Raw genomic sequence first — 16715 nt, 5'->3', positions numbered from 1 at the left:
GTTTGCTCGTGAACGTAAGACAAGCAGGCTCTCCTCCGGCTCAGCTGGAGAAGGACTCCGGAGCGATGCAGCTGACTGAAGCAGACTCCATTGAGAACGTCAACATTTTATTCAGCTCCTTTTCACATCTGGCTGCTGGACAGTTAAAAGATATTGATGTTTAATGTTTATTGTAATATTCAATTGTGAGTACTGTTGTTATGTGAAAGTGTTATCATTTAATAGATATGATTGGGTTTATAGATATATACATATATATTTTTTTTTATTATTATTATTTCTAACATAATAACACCTGGATTTGTGCTACATCAGCATTAGAAAATCGTTTTTCCCAGGCAAGAAAATGGCGAGCCCATCAACGTAGCATTTAAAACCGAGACACTCTTTGCAGTGTGAAATACCCGGCGGCGGGCGGCAGCTCCTCTACACCTCGTCCACATTGTACAGAATCGAACCGAGATTCCCAAGAGCACCGCAGCAATGAAATTTTCATGGCAGAGCCTGGTGTGATCTGAGGGGCTCTATGCCCCGGCAATGGGCACCTGCCCTGGCTGCAATGTATTATTTAAAAACACTCATTCAGTCCAGGCTTCAGGGGACACCTTTTGTTACTCTGTCAGAAGCAGTAAGTGTAACTCGGCTGAGGAGGAGACTTTTTCTGCAAGCTGATGGAGCAGGGAGGTAGATAAAGGAGACACGGGGGGTTGTACTGTACAGTAGCTGTGTCAGAGGGAAACTGAAGGTCAGGAGCTCAGCTTCATCCTGTGTGGATAGTGATGAAACTGATTTTATTTAATTTTTTTTTTTTTTTTTTTTTTGGCCCGGTACCATCTCTGCACTAGTTGCATATGCTATTCAGAAATGAAAGATGACACGCTTACAAAAACAACTCCAAACCACGTGCTGCCCTTGTATTTTCTCGACCACGTGTCCACCGACGTGATATTTACCAACAGCAACGGGGTGAAGACGTGTTGCAAATCACATGGTGAGAAGTACAGGATCAATCTGAGTGGGAGGAAGAACATTTGACCTGAGCTTTGATGACCGACTGAATATCAAGATCCACGATATAAAGCAAGCGTGTGAGTTCACATTAAAAGAGCAGCAGAGCAAAGCAGTGGAGCATTTGTCCATCCCTCATGCTTCTTCTCCTGAGATACAACATTGTTGGTACCGGGTTTTTTTTTCCACCACATAGCAGGTAGAGTAAAAAAAAAAAAAAAAAAAAAAAACTACACCGTTTCTGATCTTCCATCCTTGCGTGATCTGTACCCTATGCAAGCAAACTAGTAGTACTTTGCTGCATGTCCGCACATCAAGGAGATTTCTCCCACTGCCTGTTCTCCTGGAAACACACCTGACATTTAGCCCCAGGCTGTCCCATCCAGCCTTCCACTTTCCTTCACTCGCCTCCTGAGACAGGAGCATCTCAGCTGAGTTTAGCCAGCTAAAGCGCAGACAGTTAGCAAATTAACTTTCATGTCTTCATTTGAATAATTCAGCGGTGGGAGCAGTCGCGGGGTGAGGTAAGGTAGTCATAAAGTAACTGATAGAGGATGAAGCGGCGTCCGTTACCACATCGGCTTTCAGACGAACCCATGTGAAATCAAGAGAAATAAAGACATACGACATGCAAAATGCATACGCTCCATGTTGTACTGACTGGAACACAAAGTGTAAGTGAATTTTTTTTAAAAACAACACAAAATATTATTTCTAAAATATAAAATATTTATAAACTTCAAATGAAAGCAGCATGGATCTGACACTGTGTAGATGTAGAGATGTATCATGTGGAGGTGAATGAGAGGCAGGCCGCCTGTTGGAGACACCTGTGATACTGTGAAGCCGTTCCACTAAAGCTTATTCCCAGTGCGCACACTGTTTGTATTTGCTCGGTTTTGTTATGGCAGTTCCTTTGTCAAAACAAATCAGTGTCAATGAGCATGTAAACACGGATGGCTTTAGCCATGGGTTAATCCACACACACACACACACACACACACACACACACACACACACACACACACACACACACACACACACACACACACACACACACACACACACACACACACACACACACACACACACACACACACACACACACACACACACACACACACACACACAAAACATGTTGTTAACTCATTCACACTGTGCGATTTTAACCATTTTATTCATATCGTACGTCACAAATCTAATAAACGTTGTGCCTGGAGTGTGCTCTGTGCGTTTTGCACGATGAAACGCAAGACGAATCGCAGCCAACGACGAAATTGCAGAAGAATACGTGACACGTATTATTGCACAAGAATAACATGTCCGATATATAACTATGAATTGGAGCCCTTGCCATTGTGGCATTTATGTGTTTTGAGAGAAATCCCCCCCAAAGAGGAGGAGACTATGGATGAGTCGCTGGTCCAATAGAGAGGCCAAGTTGGGGTGCAAATTTTACTAAAAGTTGCTTGAAGTACAAAGGTCGCAAGAGTCAACACCAAACCGAGTTGCAACCATGAAAGAAATGTTCCACCTTGGGATTTTGAGATTCGGTATTAAAAAAAAAGTCGCGGTTGCAGTGGATCAGAGCACCGGTGTTGTGTAAACGGACCCCCCCCCCCCACCAAAAGTGAAGAGAGTTTTGCGTCCTTTGTCGTATAAACGGGGCCGAAGACCCTGGTTCTAATCGTGACCTGTACCCACACTTTGAGCTAACTGTTAAAAGTTCAAACCTGCTTAACCTTGAACATGTATCCACTTCACACAATGCACCGATAATGTCATAGCCCCTGTCACTCTCCGATAATAAGTCATCAGTGTTCCCACTGACAGAATCACATGTAAACAAGGTGGGATTTGTGAAGACACTCGAAGTGTGGGGTTGTTTACTTCAACTGATCTGGTGACGTTTGAAAAGAAGTCACGATGAACAAAGAGCGATTGTAGTTTAAAACATATATTTGTTTATTAAAACGTATATTTTAGATCTGTATGTGTTGTCACTGCAACGAAGGTAAGTTCACACAATTAAATCGGCTATGGCAAAACCGCAAGAGTAGCAAGTTGCAGAACTGTATAGCTCAGCTCTGGTAATGCATTTCAATCCGGATGGATGCCTTCACAAAATACTTTGATGAGAAATTCATCGAAACTCAGAATCTCGGTACATCGTGTGACTTTCAACTCTTGAGACTATGTCTGTTAGCAGTTCTTCTTTTGTTGGAATTCGAAGCTCATTTGATGTGTTTTTTCTTTCTTTCCTGGTCTGCTGGTAAAGCAGCCTTAATCACTATATGAAGAAGAGTTTTATTCCTCGATGGACGGCAGGTCCCCTCCATCCATCCCTGCCTCTCAGCATCCCCTAACCTCACAGTTAAACTTGTTCATTTTCAAAAAAATGGCATTTTTGACTCACAAAAGCACATTTTCTGAATAAAAAGTGATGCAACTGTCTTGACTAAGGATGCTTCCCACAGCAGCAACACAATATGATGCAACTTTCCATTAAAAAAAAATGAGTCCACATGTGTTTTCTAGGCTAAGATAGACCTAATTTTTAGGAACGAAGCCTTATTAACGTTCGGGCTGCTCAGACGGATGACTCTCTCTGTATAAGACCGACACACTTCTCCTCTGTGTGCTCTGTTGCCAAACTGATTAACAACTTCAGGCACGTAGCTTCAATATTTATACTGTCTCCTTTATTTCAAGTGAGAAAACTAACAAATCTGTGCAGATGCACCAAAAAGCAGCTGACGAAAAGCAGCATTAATTGACTGTTGACATATCTGAATGAAAGCTCAGTCAGCCAAAGGGTGATGAGGGCAAATCAAGGGTTTCTTTACTTTTAGAGCAGTGTTTACGCCTATGCTAGTGCGCAGCTCTTTATGCTGCATTGAAAAGGCTAAAATGCAGATGGCAGAGCCATCTGTGTAGAATCAAAACCATGCATTCAGACCTGAAGATCTCCATTAAACTGCATGTAAATACATGGGAGGAGCCGGAGGAGGAGCGCAGGATGTAAAGAAGCCCATGTTCAAAACAAACTGATTAACTTCGCACTTGAAGCTTTTTTTCCCCAAAACAAATCCAGCAACACTTGAAATTCCACCAAAATAAAAACCTCCACTGTAAACAAACTATTAGACAATAAATATAAAAGTTCTTTGGGAAACTGAAGATGTGCTTTAAAAATAAAAAAAAATGAGATGTTCGATCGTGCTTTTCAATATTTTTGTGAATGACACCTTTAATTAAGATGCTAGATTTGTCAGTGCGCATTTCAATGAGGCTGTAGTTCCTAAATAATAAGGAGACATTGATATCGAAGCTGCTGTATTACTCTGTGCCAATTCAAATTCAATTAAATACTGGAAAAAAAAAATGTGGAGTGATTAATTTCCTTGGGTGCAAGGGCACCGGTTCTTCAGCTCCCTTTAATATTATTATTAGCTTGTTTTCCCTTTGCAAAATGTCTAATCGTAATGACATTTCTCAAGGATCCGCAGAGAAAACACTCCGTCCGTCCATGTTCCTGCAACCTGTGTTCCTATGGCAGCTTGACCAAGCAGCTGAATGACAGCTATGTGGTGAGACCTTGGTTGTGTGCAGGATTTAATGTACAAATAGGATGGCTTCAGCCTTGGTTTCAAGGTTCAAAAAGAAAATAAAAAAGAAATTCACACACGCGTGCATGACTTTTGTGCACAGCGCCATGAACACACATATGCGCAATTTAGCTCGCTTGCCGAAACGCTTTGTACGCTAAAGCCAGAAAACTACCGTGTGCAATCAAAGGGTTCACTACAGTAAATACAGGAAGATGTGTTGTACTATAGGAAAGCAATTAGTTTGTTTCTATAGAGGCTTCAGGTTTCAGAGCTTCATACCGTGCACCTGATCACGGGTGGTTACACAAAAGCACAAAGTGGAGCAAATACACATGTAGGAAACAAAATACCGCAGCGATACATAGTGAAACATTCTGAATGCAATTTTTTTGGTGAGATTTTTCACTGAAAACTCTTTAAATATGGTATCAGAAAATGGTATAGCCATGTTAAATTTAAACAATACATGCATCGCTATGGAAAATACCTTAACAGTGTAACAAGTCAACTGAAGTAGCAACAAAAGCCACTACAGGGACAATATAAGAAAGCATTTGCTAAAAAATAAAGGCACTTATCAGTATAGATTCAATTTTACAACTTTCTTTCTTACATAACCAGTCCTTTGGTGTGACTCCCATGCCCAGCCTACAGCCTCACACTGTGTGATTGCTTTTAGCTGTGCAAGGAAAACACTGCTCTCAACTAATTACTTTCTTTTTTGTCTTGTCACACTTCCACTGTTCCTCCAAGTTTGTTGTACCTGGTTGGAGCATCGCTTTTTCTCCAAATTCCAAATGCCGATCAAAGCCAATACACGTTCACATTGACAAATAATAACGCTATTGGGATGACCATAGTAGATCTGATCAATCAGCGATCAATTCTTTCGCCCATAGTCTGCTCAGATCGGTTCCAGCGCCCTGCAGCCCAACTTTGGGTGGTATAGTAGAGGGATGCATGTAATCCCAGCCTATGTGCAATAATTTCTGAAGCAAGCTTTCTGAACCACCTAATTTTACATGAGCGAGAAAGTAAAAAAAAAAATATTATATAGAACAAATATACAGTTTATTTATTATGACACCAGGTAATCAATGAGCTTCACCAGAGCAGCAGCTGTAGTGTCACACTATGACAAAACCTGCGGTAATAGGATACAAACCCACCCAGACTCTTTTCAATATCTGAATCCGTAAAGAGGTGAATGAATATGTAAATATGAATATGAACTAATTCAGTGAAGCACCGGGGCAGCTGTTGTGAACTCCAGCATTTACAAGGAAACATGTGTTGGCCCTGCGGGGCAGGTTAGGGTGACAAGACAGGTGAGGGGAGAGGGCAGGCATCGTCCATTATTTGTGTGGACAGCACCTATAGGCTTGTGACACAAAACACACACACACACACACACACACACACACACACACACACACACACACACACACACACACACACACACACACACACACACACACACACACACACACACACACACACACACACACACACACACACACACACACACACACACACAGTTTTTAAGTACAGGGTATTTACTGGGGAAGTGCTGGTAAATGATCTGAACAAAAAAAAAAACCAAAACAAACGCAAACAAACACACTAAAATAAATTGAGGATTTTTTTTTTCTATTCTCAAGCAGCCTCAGCAAAGAAGCAATCATCATTTCCAGTTCTCAAAAGAATAGTATTTCTTAAGAGTTAAATTATTAATCCTCCTCCTACACTATCATTTGAAATACGCGCTGCCTCTGCACTGATTTCCCTCCCAATAACTGATTCCCCTCCATAATCCATAGTCCCTGAAGGAGAAATTGCAACTAAAAAAAAAAACTGTCCAAAAACACAGTGTTTAAATGATATATAGCTCTAAGTGAGTTGTACATGAAGTGAAGAAGGGAAAGCTCACAAACAGCATGTTGGAAACAGGTGTAAAAGAAGCCCAACGTCTGCTGATGGTTCATATGCAATATTAAAGCGTGATATGCTGGTTCAAAGGTCAATCTGCCTGCTGCTCATGAAACCACATGGGACTGTTTTCATTTAGGATTCACTCCTCCACATCAGCACACTCTCACACTCACACACACACACACACACACACACACACACACACACACATTCAAAGACATGCGGAGCTGCTAAATTTGACAATGGATTGATGTGAATTCGGGGTGAAATCAAATGCTAGTGGCACTAAACATGTGTAAAGTCATACAAATGGAAGCTTTCTCTGAGCACACTGGCACGCCACATCTCTAGAAAGCTTAATCAATTGAATTTGACATGACAGTGCATCAAAAAAAAATAAAAAAAAGAAATAAATAAAAGAAACAAGAAGGGTCTCTGAAGAAATTTTGTTTCTATTACAGATGTATGAGAGTCTGTAGCAGCCCAGCCTCTGAGGACCTGACAGTGTTTTTAGATTACAATTGCATCTCAGCAGGGATCCCTCCTTACTCCTCTAACCCCAGACTGTTTGGTGCTTAAAAATAGCTGCTGGTGATAAAAGACTATTCTGATTTAAAGTGATTTCCACGCAAAGAAGGTCCAACTCTTTGAAGACTCGGTAAAGAAATGTTTTTACTTGAGCACTGCAACACAGGGCAGGCATGGTGAAGCGCCCCCCCCCCCACCACCCTCAAAATACTGGCAATGACAGCGACAGTTTAAAGTTGCATTGGGTTTCTAAGTTCACGGATGACAAGTTAATGTATTCCATGGAAAAATTATTTAATAACTCAAAATAGAAGAACATAAAGTAATAGATAATTATCCGATTTCCGTAGAAGCGCTCGACGACAACAAGGAATATTTCTTCTGGTAATTCGCAGCTTAAAATGTTAATAATAAGGTCTACTTTTGCAGCAGTGCCCTTAAAATGTTGGTGGCAGCATGACTCTCCTTCATGTGAGTGCAAAAGTTTACCAGCACTGGATGACTGCTGCTGAATGGGACCAAACTTTTTCTTACATCGCCAGGTTGGATTGCGCCTCAGCTTTACGCAGGTTTATAAACATGTTTTTAAATACCCATTTGTTCTAAAGGAAATTGTGATAAATATTTTTTTTTTCAAATGTTCAGCGGCTTCATCTCTTAAAGTTTCGAGGAGACGAGAGAGGGAGAGAGCAGCCGGCATTACATCCAGCCCACAAGAAACATGCTTTCACCCACCAAAATAAGACCGAAAGACCCTTCTGCAACTTTTTAATGCTGCAGAAGCGACGCCGCGTTTCTGCGATCACGTCCGGAAATACAAATATGTGTCGCTTTCCCAAAACAAACAAACAAGCAAACAATAAAAAAGGTTACAAGTTACAAGAAGTGAATGCACGCGGCGCTGGTAAATATCCCATGCAAAAAACGACAATAATGATAAAAAAAAAAATGCCTCGAAGAGAGAGAGATGGCATTTTTTTAAGGCAAAAGTTCACCAGAGGCAGATCTTAAAAAATAAAAAATAAAAACAAAAAGGTGATCCGTGAGGACAAGGGACATCGCACCGACTTTACGCACACATCACACTCCTTTTAAATTATAGCACCGAGTTGGGAAAGTTGTGTTCCCCTCCTCTGTCCCCTCGGCTGCGTGATAAGCAGGTAAACTCTTACATATTAGCGCATAATCCACTTACTTTTCTCTCGCTTGGCTATCGGAAGGGACGACAGCTCCTTTACCTTTGGCGTACATGCTGAATTCTGTTTTAAGACTTTTGCCCCACTCAACACCTGTCAAAGAAAGCAGCCAGGAAAACGCTCCATCTCCATAGCTACCCCTTTAGTGTTTTTACTCCCCCCTTCTCCTCCCCCTCCTCTCTCTCTCTCTCTCTTTCTCTCTCTCTCTCTCTCTCGCTCCTTTTTTTTTTTTTTTTACATCTCCAACATTGGCCACAAATCAGGCACAGTTTCTATTGGGGGGACTTGAAACCGTCCTCTGTTGGATTTTTTTTTTTTTTTTTTTTTTTCCCCTCCTCAGCCGCTGTTCCGCAGTCCTGCTCATCCTCCCTCTGTTGTGCAAGCGGCGGGGGCTTCTTAAAGGGAAACGCACACTTCTTGTTTACGGACCTCAGAAACATGAGGAGATGATGAGAGAGAGAGGGGGGGGGGGGGGGGGGGGTAGGGGGGTATGGAGAAAGGCATTCTGGGTAAAGGCATTGCTCTTTAGGTCGGCTCCTGTTAGGAGGCTGGAGGTTGTTGTTGAAAGTTCAGGTGACTGTGGGTCACGGTAGGGTCCACTCTGGAATATGTCGCCAGGCCATCGCAAGGCGAACGCTTAGAGATCTTCACACACACGCATTCACGCCGACTGTCAATTTAGAGGAACCCATTGGTGTTTAATCTATGCCTTGTAAATGAAATACCACACTTCAAGGTGCAAAAGAGCTTGTTTGTTCTGGTCTGTAGATAGTTTGTTTGTTTGTTTTGGGGGTGGGCGTTACACCTCACACATCACAGCGAGGATATCCCCACTCCAACTTTGGGTTTTAAGGGACTTTCTGTGTGAACTTTGCATGTTCAACCTGTGGGTTTTCCTCAGTGGTCTGGGGTTCATTAAAAGAAAAGTCCCAGTGATTGTCTTTGTGTGTTTTTGCCCTGTGATAGACTGGCAACACCCCATCAGAAGCACAGATCGCTTCATACTCAGTAATGGATTAAAAAGGTAAAAGATTGATGGGGGAGGAGATTAAATGCAGTGAGACAACCTACATTTAAGTCTTGTGTGAAGATCACAAATTAGTGCACGCAACAATATTGATCTGAACAGCATCTTTCATCCTCTGTCACGTGAACACGATCTCCTTCACGACCAACCAAGTGAAGCCTGGTGCATTTAGTCTCATGCAGCCACCAGTCCATCTTCCATCGTACTTCACCAAACATGAACTGGTGGGGAATGGAGCTCACGACGAACAAAGGCAGGGTACCTGCTGAACAGGTTGTCAGTTCATCACGGGACAAACACAGGGAGACAGACCAGATACGCTAACGTTCACAACTACTGCCAATCCAGAGTTGCTGATGAAATCCATGCACCTGAGAAGAACTCATATAATATACAAGACTCCAATTCCAAAATCACTGGTTTCTTGTATATCAGTGGGTGTGACTTCTGGAATGTGTGTCAAACTTTTGTGACTGAGCTCTACTCGGTAGAGTGCACTACTTACATTTGTGTTATGCAACAGTTTCAGCCATAAGGATCCATGTTAAACATGCAGGTCCTCTATTATCCTTCGAAGGTCCTGCTCCGCCCCGGAGGCAGCGTCCACGGGAAGGAAAAACACAATATGCTGCAGTCCAGACCAACAGAGGAATTCCCCTAGCCCCAGCTTTTGTGTGGCCAAATTATAATTAATCACAGGTTGAATAATTTAGTGGGAAAACGAATGGAAGCCCTTTTTTTTTTTTCAGCCCATTTCTCGGCACCTGCCTCACGAGGCACCCCCAGACCTCGCAACTGTGCGTGCAGGTAATATTTCTGTGTGTGCGTGTGGCAAATGGTCTTCTTCAGATCCAGTGGAAAAAAAACATAACACGCACACACACACACACACACACACACACACACACACACACACACACACAATATCAAAACAACCAAATACAGTGCAGCAGTGAACCCTCCAGCCTGAAATTCCAATGAGTCAGCCTTGACTTGGAATGGCCCCTTAATCTGCCTCTTCTCTACTACTTCTTCTTCACTCTCAGCCCATCGTTCCTCTCCCCCTCCTTCAAATCTTTACTTACGAGAAGAAAAATGCTTCTTTAACATGAAGGCAGGAATGCTTCAAATCAAACAAGCCTTTATCCTCCTGGGTCATCGGACTGGATGGAGTTCGTGTGTGCATGCAGCTGTGAGTCGGGAATCAATGGAAAGGCAACCTCATGGGGGCAAAATTGCTGATGTTAATCTTGTCTTCTATTTCGGTGTAAAATCAAACTTCAGAGGGATGGCAAAAAATAAATTCTTCAACCATTGTGGACATGAAACATATATTCAAGTCCGAGCTGCCAGTCAGTCACTGGAAACCTGCTTCTCAGAACCACACATACCCAAAGAAGCTGTTTTTCTTTTGTCTTCGTGGGTTTTGAATCATAATTGCTGTACCACACATTGCAGCGATGAAGACAGGAAACACAAGAGTGTGTCAGGTATTTCAACCGTTTAACAAAATTCCGTCTGCGAAACACGGTCTCTATAGGCATCGACGGCTGCCGGAAGATTTTCGAAGCCGTAAGCATCCTGCTCACATAAGTTCAGACCGCCTGTTCCAAATATGAACCTGTCTGTCTGTCTGCCTGTCTGTCTGCCTGTCTGTCTGTCTGTCTGTCTGTCTGTCTGTCTGTCTGTCTGTCTGTCACCTTGCTCGTCTCTCTGTGTCCCTACGAACCAGCTGTTCGAGCTGCCAGACCATGTTTCTCTCTCTGTCGATTTTGATTTCCGTCATTTTTACTTGGTCACTAACTTGTGCCGTTCCCTAGCATCCAGCACCCTCCCCAACCACATCACTGTGGGCTCCGGCTGCAGAGAGTAAAGATTGTGCTCTTCATCCCTTCAAAAAATGAAAGACAAAAAAACCCCAGAAAAACAACAACAAATAAATAAAGAATACATCCAGAAATAAAGTGTTATTTCCTCTATTCGCCTTCTTGGCAGACGCTAGGTGCAATTATAACCCTTCACCTGTACTTTTTGAAGCAACTTTGTAAAAATGGCCCATGTTTTTACAAACTTTAAAGACACTATTCATCATCTTACATTGGGAAAAAAAAAAAAAAAAAGCCTTAGTGGCTAAGGCATCTGCATTGCCATGCCTTCAGATTTACCTGCAGCTAAAGCCGCCCTGTCATCGTTTGAACCCCCGAACACATGAAAGACGAGACCAAACTGACATTTAGATTGAAAACTGCAACAGCACAGAGACAATTTAAGAGGCAGCATCAGTGTGTGTACGTTGCCAGTTAAGTTATATGATGGACAAAGGTGTTAGATGTGTGGAGTGGGCCTCCCCTGGAGAGCACCACAGATCTTCACCAGGAGTGCAACAGCAGAAAAAAAAAATCGAGGGCCTGGGGATACCCTATCCCAGATTTATTTCTCCTTCAACATTTTGAGAAGCAATCACAATTTTAAACTAAATAAATGAAAGGTAAAACTACTGCTCAATGTTTTATCTCTTCATCTTTTATAGCGCCGTATTGACCTCCAGATGACAGGAGCCTGGAGCCAAACCCCACTAACTATGCCAGGAGTCAGGATGCACCTTGGACAGGTCGGCAGGCCATTACAGGGAAAACATAGAGAGACGGTCACAAGCAATATATGAAATTTTAGAGTCATAAAATCAACTATCATCTCACCGCGAGGGTAGAGTGATAACAGCAAACACCTTTTAGTCAGTAATTTTATTAAAAGACATTTGCATGGCTGAATTTATTAGAGATGCACAATGATACTGGCACAGCATCGTTATCTTTTGTCTTAAAACGCATCTTAAAAGAGGTTTTCCTTTTGTACGGGACAGAGCAGTGCATTGCTTCTGCACTAGGAACTCAGCTTGCCGCATGCCACAGGCACACGCTCCAAATTGCTGTTAATGAGCTTGTCACAGTTATACTTTAATAATGTTTAGCATGCAGCATCACTAGTGTATGATCCCCCATACACTTTAGCATGTAGCGTGTCACACCCGATTGGACAAAAGCATCATCTCAGGGGCTGTCGGCTCCTGGAGTTCAAACCAAACCAACACGGTGACTCTGTCACAAATGATGGCTGTTATGACCAAAACACTTGCAAAAAGTATTTCTTGACACATTTAAAGCGATAAATATCCTCTATTTGGTTTCACTACTGCTAAATTAGACATTTTACGAAAGTTTTGCGACGCTTCAGACCGACCGCCACTCGCCATGTCTCATTTACATCAATTTGACTGGGTTCAACTTTATGCAAATAAGGCGAGGGCAGCAGCAGGGCAACGCGCTGCAACACAGCTTGAAATGTGCAGCGCCGCACCCGGTGTGCATCGCAGAGCGTTTCACAAAGACAATGAATGGGAAGCGGGAAATTGACGGATCTTGTGAACACGTGATTTTGATGCGCTGACGCATCCATCGACTCCGGATAGTGTCGATATCGACGTCATCAATCTGCAATATTTTGTTTTTCAAATGAAATTGGCACATGTGCAAAGCAGACAATGCATTTGAATGCAAAATCAAGGTTTGCATGTTGTCTCTGAGTTAAAGGGAGAAGAGGGTGAGGAGAACAAGAGGATAGACAGACAGAGAGAGAGAGAGAGAACAAGAAGAAGGGGATAATTCACTGAGATGAGGAAGGAATTTAACACACAGAGACGGAGACACTGAAAAGTGGTTTGTATGTTACGACAAAAAAAATGCATGTTTGACAAATTAATGAAAGCTAATGGAAAGAGGGGAGGAATTGAAATATTTGGAGACAAAAAAAAAGAAGAAAAAATCTAAACTTTTGAAAATGAAGAGTGACAGATATGCTCCCACAGGGAAAGTATTGCACCAACCAAAGGAAGTTGCAGTGTCCCACCAAACACGGATCTAATGTCACCACCAGTTTATCCCCATCACTGCTGGGTGATAACGGAGGAATAATCGCTCTGGATTTTTCCAGTGTGGCTTCCTGCTCAGATTCAGATGGGAACCACTAACAACTAGGCCCAACCCAACTGAGCCACACTGAAACATGTGGTTATATTCTACTGCTCACTCTCGCTTTCCAACCATCCATCATCCACCATCCTCCACCCTGCCATCCCTTGCTTCCATACCACCACCACCACAATGTATTGGCTTTGCGCTCTTTCGATGGAGAGTCAAATTACCGCGACGGTATGAAGGAAGCCCTCAACCCGGAGTAGGTGAGAAGTGAGAGTGACAGCTAGCATTTTCTCTAACAGGCTTTGTGGTACCATGATCCCCTAAGCTTGGCCTGGAGAGCTGCGGTGGACTGCAGTCATACTATGATAACGACTGATGCAGCAACAGAGGCGGCAGCAAAGAGACATGTGCTGCAGTCCGCTGGTGAGTGTGCAGTGAAATTGCGTCATTGGTGTGAAGCCCGCGACCATGTCAGGAACACGCTTGGGTGAAATTCAGAAAAAAAAAAGAAAGAAAGCTGTGCCAAGGCACTCTTCCTCCTCCTCCTCCTCCTCCTCCTCCTCCTTTTCTTCTAATGCCTTTCCTCTCTCTGTCTGAAAACACGCCCATCCACATCCCCGCCCCCACTTTGACACTTTTTTTTTTTTAATCTCTCTTCCAAAACATGCACATGAGCATGCTTGCCAGCATGCGTGCCCACACTGGCGCGTGCGTGCATTCTGCCTCACAGTTTGTCTCTGCTGCATGTCTTCCACACGCCCTCCAACTCTACTGCCAGCCAGCACACAGCTCCGTGACCTCCCACTGCCCCCAGGGGCTGTGTGTGTGTGTGTGTGTGTTGTGTGTGTGTGTGTGTGTGTGTGTGTGTGTGTGTGTGTGTGTGTGTGTGTGTGTGTGTGTGTGTGTGTGTGTGTGTGTGTGTGTGCGTGCGTGTACATTGGGGGGGGATGGGGTTAAAGCAGACGGGTAATGGGGGTTGTCACGCCAGGGAGTAGGGGAGCAGCGGTTGTCTGCTCCTCGGTGCCCTACAAGAGAGAACCGGTGCCACTATGAACATCATTTACTCCATCAGCTTCACAACACAGGCTTTGAGCGCTGAAACTCCAACAGAAAACGAAACCGGCAATTTCTACAGATGTCATTTTTAAAAAATAAATACATTTTTTAACTTTATTTCTGAGTCATCACAGTAAGTTAACTCAGGCTGCCGCCAGCGGTTCAGATTTCCCCCCAAACATGATCTTTTTTTTAAATCTGCACAACAGAAAATAAAACAATGGAAATCATTTCAAGCACTATGGAAGTATAAGCGGTGTGATTGGCATCGAAAGAGAAAAAAATGCAGAGACGGGTTGATGGAGACAATAGAGTGAGACTAATGGGTTGTCAGCCGTATTTCTTTCCCAGGCGAACTTGTCAAATGCTTGTACATTTGCCTATCTTGGCTAAACTGCGTGTGAAGCAGAGACAGGGTCACCACGGGGACAGTGGCTGACACGATAGCTGGGGGTGTGTGTCATACAACGGAGGGGGGGGAATGGAGGGGCGTAAGGGTGGGCGGGCAGACTGAATTGTGATCCTGTCAGAGTACAGAGGAGGGGTGGTGGTCGACTCAATGATATGAACAATACTGCACAGAAAATGAACAGCCATTCTTAACGTTCTTAACACCCACAACAGCTGACTGGCAGATCGAGAAGGTGGGAGGAAGAGGGGAGAGAGGCAGAAACAAACACAGAATAAATAAAAAATAAAAAAAAAACATCAGGAGACTCTTTTCTATGAAGTTTTCCTAATTTTTTTTTTTTTCCAAGCTCCCAAAATAGCCACGGTGGGATGATGACTTTAGAGCCGCCTGTGTTGTCAGGAGAGTGGGATGCAGGAATTGTTTGGTTCTCCTCTCCTCCTCCCTCCTCCCTCCTCTGCCTTTTAGTTTGCACTTAAACATCTCCATACAAAGACTTGCGGGAGCATGTCTCCTGTATGAACCCTGCTCCTGCTTCACACTGCACTGTAAAAAATGAAAAGGGGAAAAAAAAAAAAAAAGATTTCAAAATGTAGAAGAAGGGACGGCGCATCAGAGCTTTGGTTTCAGTCCTTGCTGCCGCGAGGAATAAAATCAAACCTGAGCCAACGCCACGGGGCGCCTGGGGAACGCCACCACGGGCTTCTTCTGCGGCGAGGGCTTGGAAAAGATGCTCAGAGTTTTTTGGTTTGTAGGAAAGAAGCAGGCGAAGGTGTTTGTGTGAGCATGTGTAAGTGTTTCAAGACTGTAATCTAACATCGCTCAATTTCTCTCTTTTCTTATTTGCTTCAGATTCACTTGAGGTGAGTCAAACCCTCGAGTGTTTCAGAACCTGAGGTTGGGTCTTGTATTTTCCCGTGACTGTGACTTGCTGTCTGTGACTCCAGTCTGTACTTGCGTGCCTGACTACATGTGGGCAGATTACATGGGAAGGGGGAGTAACTCTTTGCAGAAAATAGGCTAACGTGACCTACATATCCATGTGACGTCTTATTAGCACACAACAGCATTTCCCAACTACACACTCCTACACAGTTATTCACACACACACACACACACACAGACACTCACACACAGACATGTGCACACATACGCAGAGGTCTGATAATGGTGATTTGTGTCAGATAGCAGAGACGGAGGCTATTTACATTATTTACATTGTGTCTTTTGTCTTTAACATCTCAGCACCAGTCCAGATGGCATTCCCCTCAGACCAATCCAGTCATGTACATATTGGACTTTCATTAATGAATCTGTTTGCAACCCATTGGTCAAAAATACACATTTCAAGACCATGAAGACAAATAATTTAAATGATATATTTCACATTCAAGCGATTAAGATGCAGGATCCAAATCTGATAAATACATTCTCCATATCCAAACGATGTGCAAAGGCTATGCGTAGCTGCGAACCACCTCTGCACAGCCTCCATACTGATGCTACGCACACTTGCAACAGCCTTACAGCCTATAGTTTGCTCAGGGCAGTGCACAGGGAGTGTAGGACCACTGGTCCCCGGAGGAGATTTCACAATGTTTTACAGAAAATAAATCCTGGACAATGTATTACTGTAAGTATTATTTGTAATTGATATTTTATATATCAAGAATATATCCATATATATATTTAGTATAGTATCATATGGCTTTGTCTCTCGTAAAACTGGTCTTCTTTGCACATCAGATATAACACGTAGCACTACTGGATCCGTCAGCGGGCCAACTCTGCCGGTTCAAATATCTCTGGTGATCAAGTTGCTGCGGTAGTACGAACAAGTTTTTGCCTCCTCTCGATATTTTGGCAGAACATAACTTGCAGTCTGCCTTACCTTTGTCATTGTCATTATCATTAAATAATCTCCACACCATGGACATCGCTCGCGTTCTCTTGCATATCGGTGATGTGAGT

General features: G+C 43.2%; 1 protein-coding gene across 2 annotated transcripts in view; it reads right to left on the bottom strand.

Annotated features, from left to right (window-relative positions):
- The window catches only part of ssbp4 (single stranded DNA binding protein 4), a 92223-nt gene extending 83823 nt beyond the window's left edge, over nucleotides 1-8400 (bottom strand). For both annotated transcript variants that reach the window (XM_080505990.1, XM_080505991.1), the window contains exon 1: nucleotides 8275-8400. In XM_080505990.1, coding sequence (XP_080362116.1) covers nucleotides 8275-8330 — 56 coding nt within the window. In that variant the 5' untranslated portion in view covers nucleotides 8331-8400. The remainder of the gene's footprint in view (nucleotides 1-8274) is intronic.
- Nucleotides 8401-16715: the final 8315 nt, after the last annotated feature.

Source organism: Blennius ocellaris (assembly GCF_963422515.1).
Source record: "Blennius ocellaris genome assembly, chromosome: 12".
NCBI lineage: Eukaryota > Metazoa > Chordata > Actinopteri > Blenniiformes > Blenniidae > Blennius > Blennius ocellaris.
Note: the sequence above shows the minus strand (reverse complement) of the source record. Positions and strands in the feature narration are given on the sequence as shown.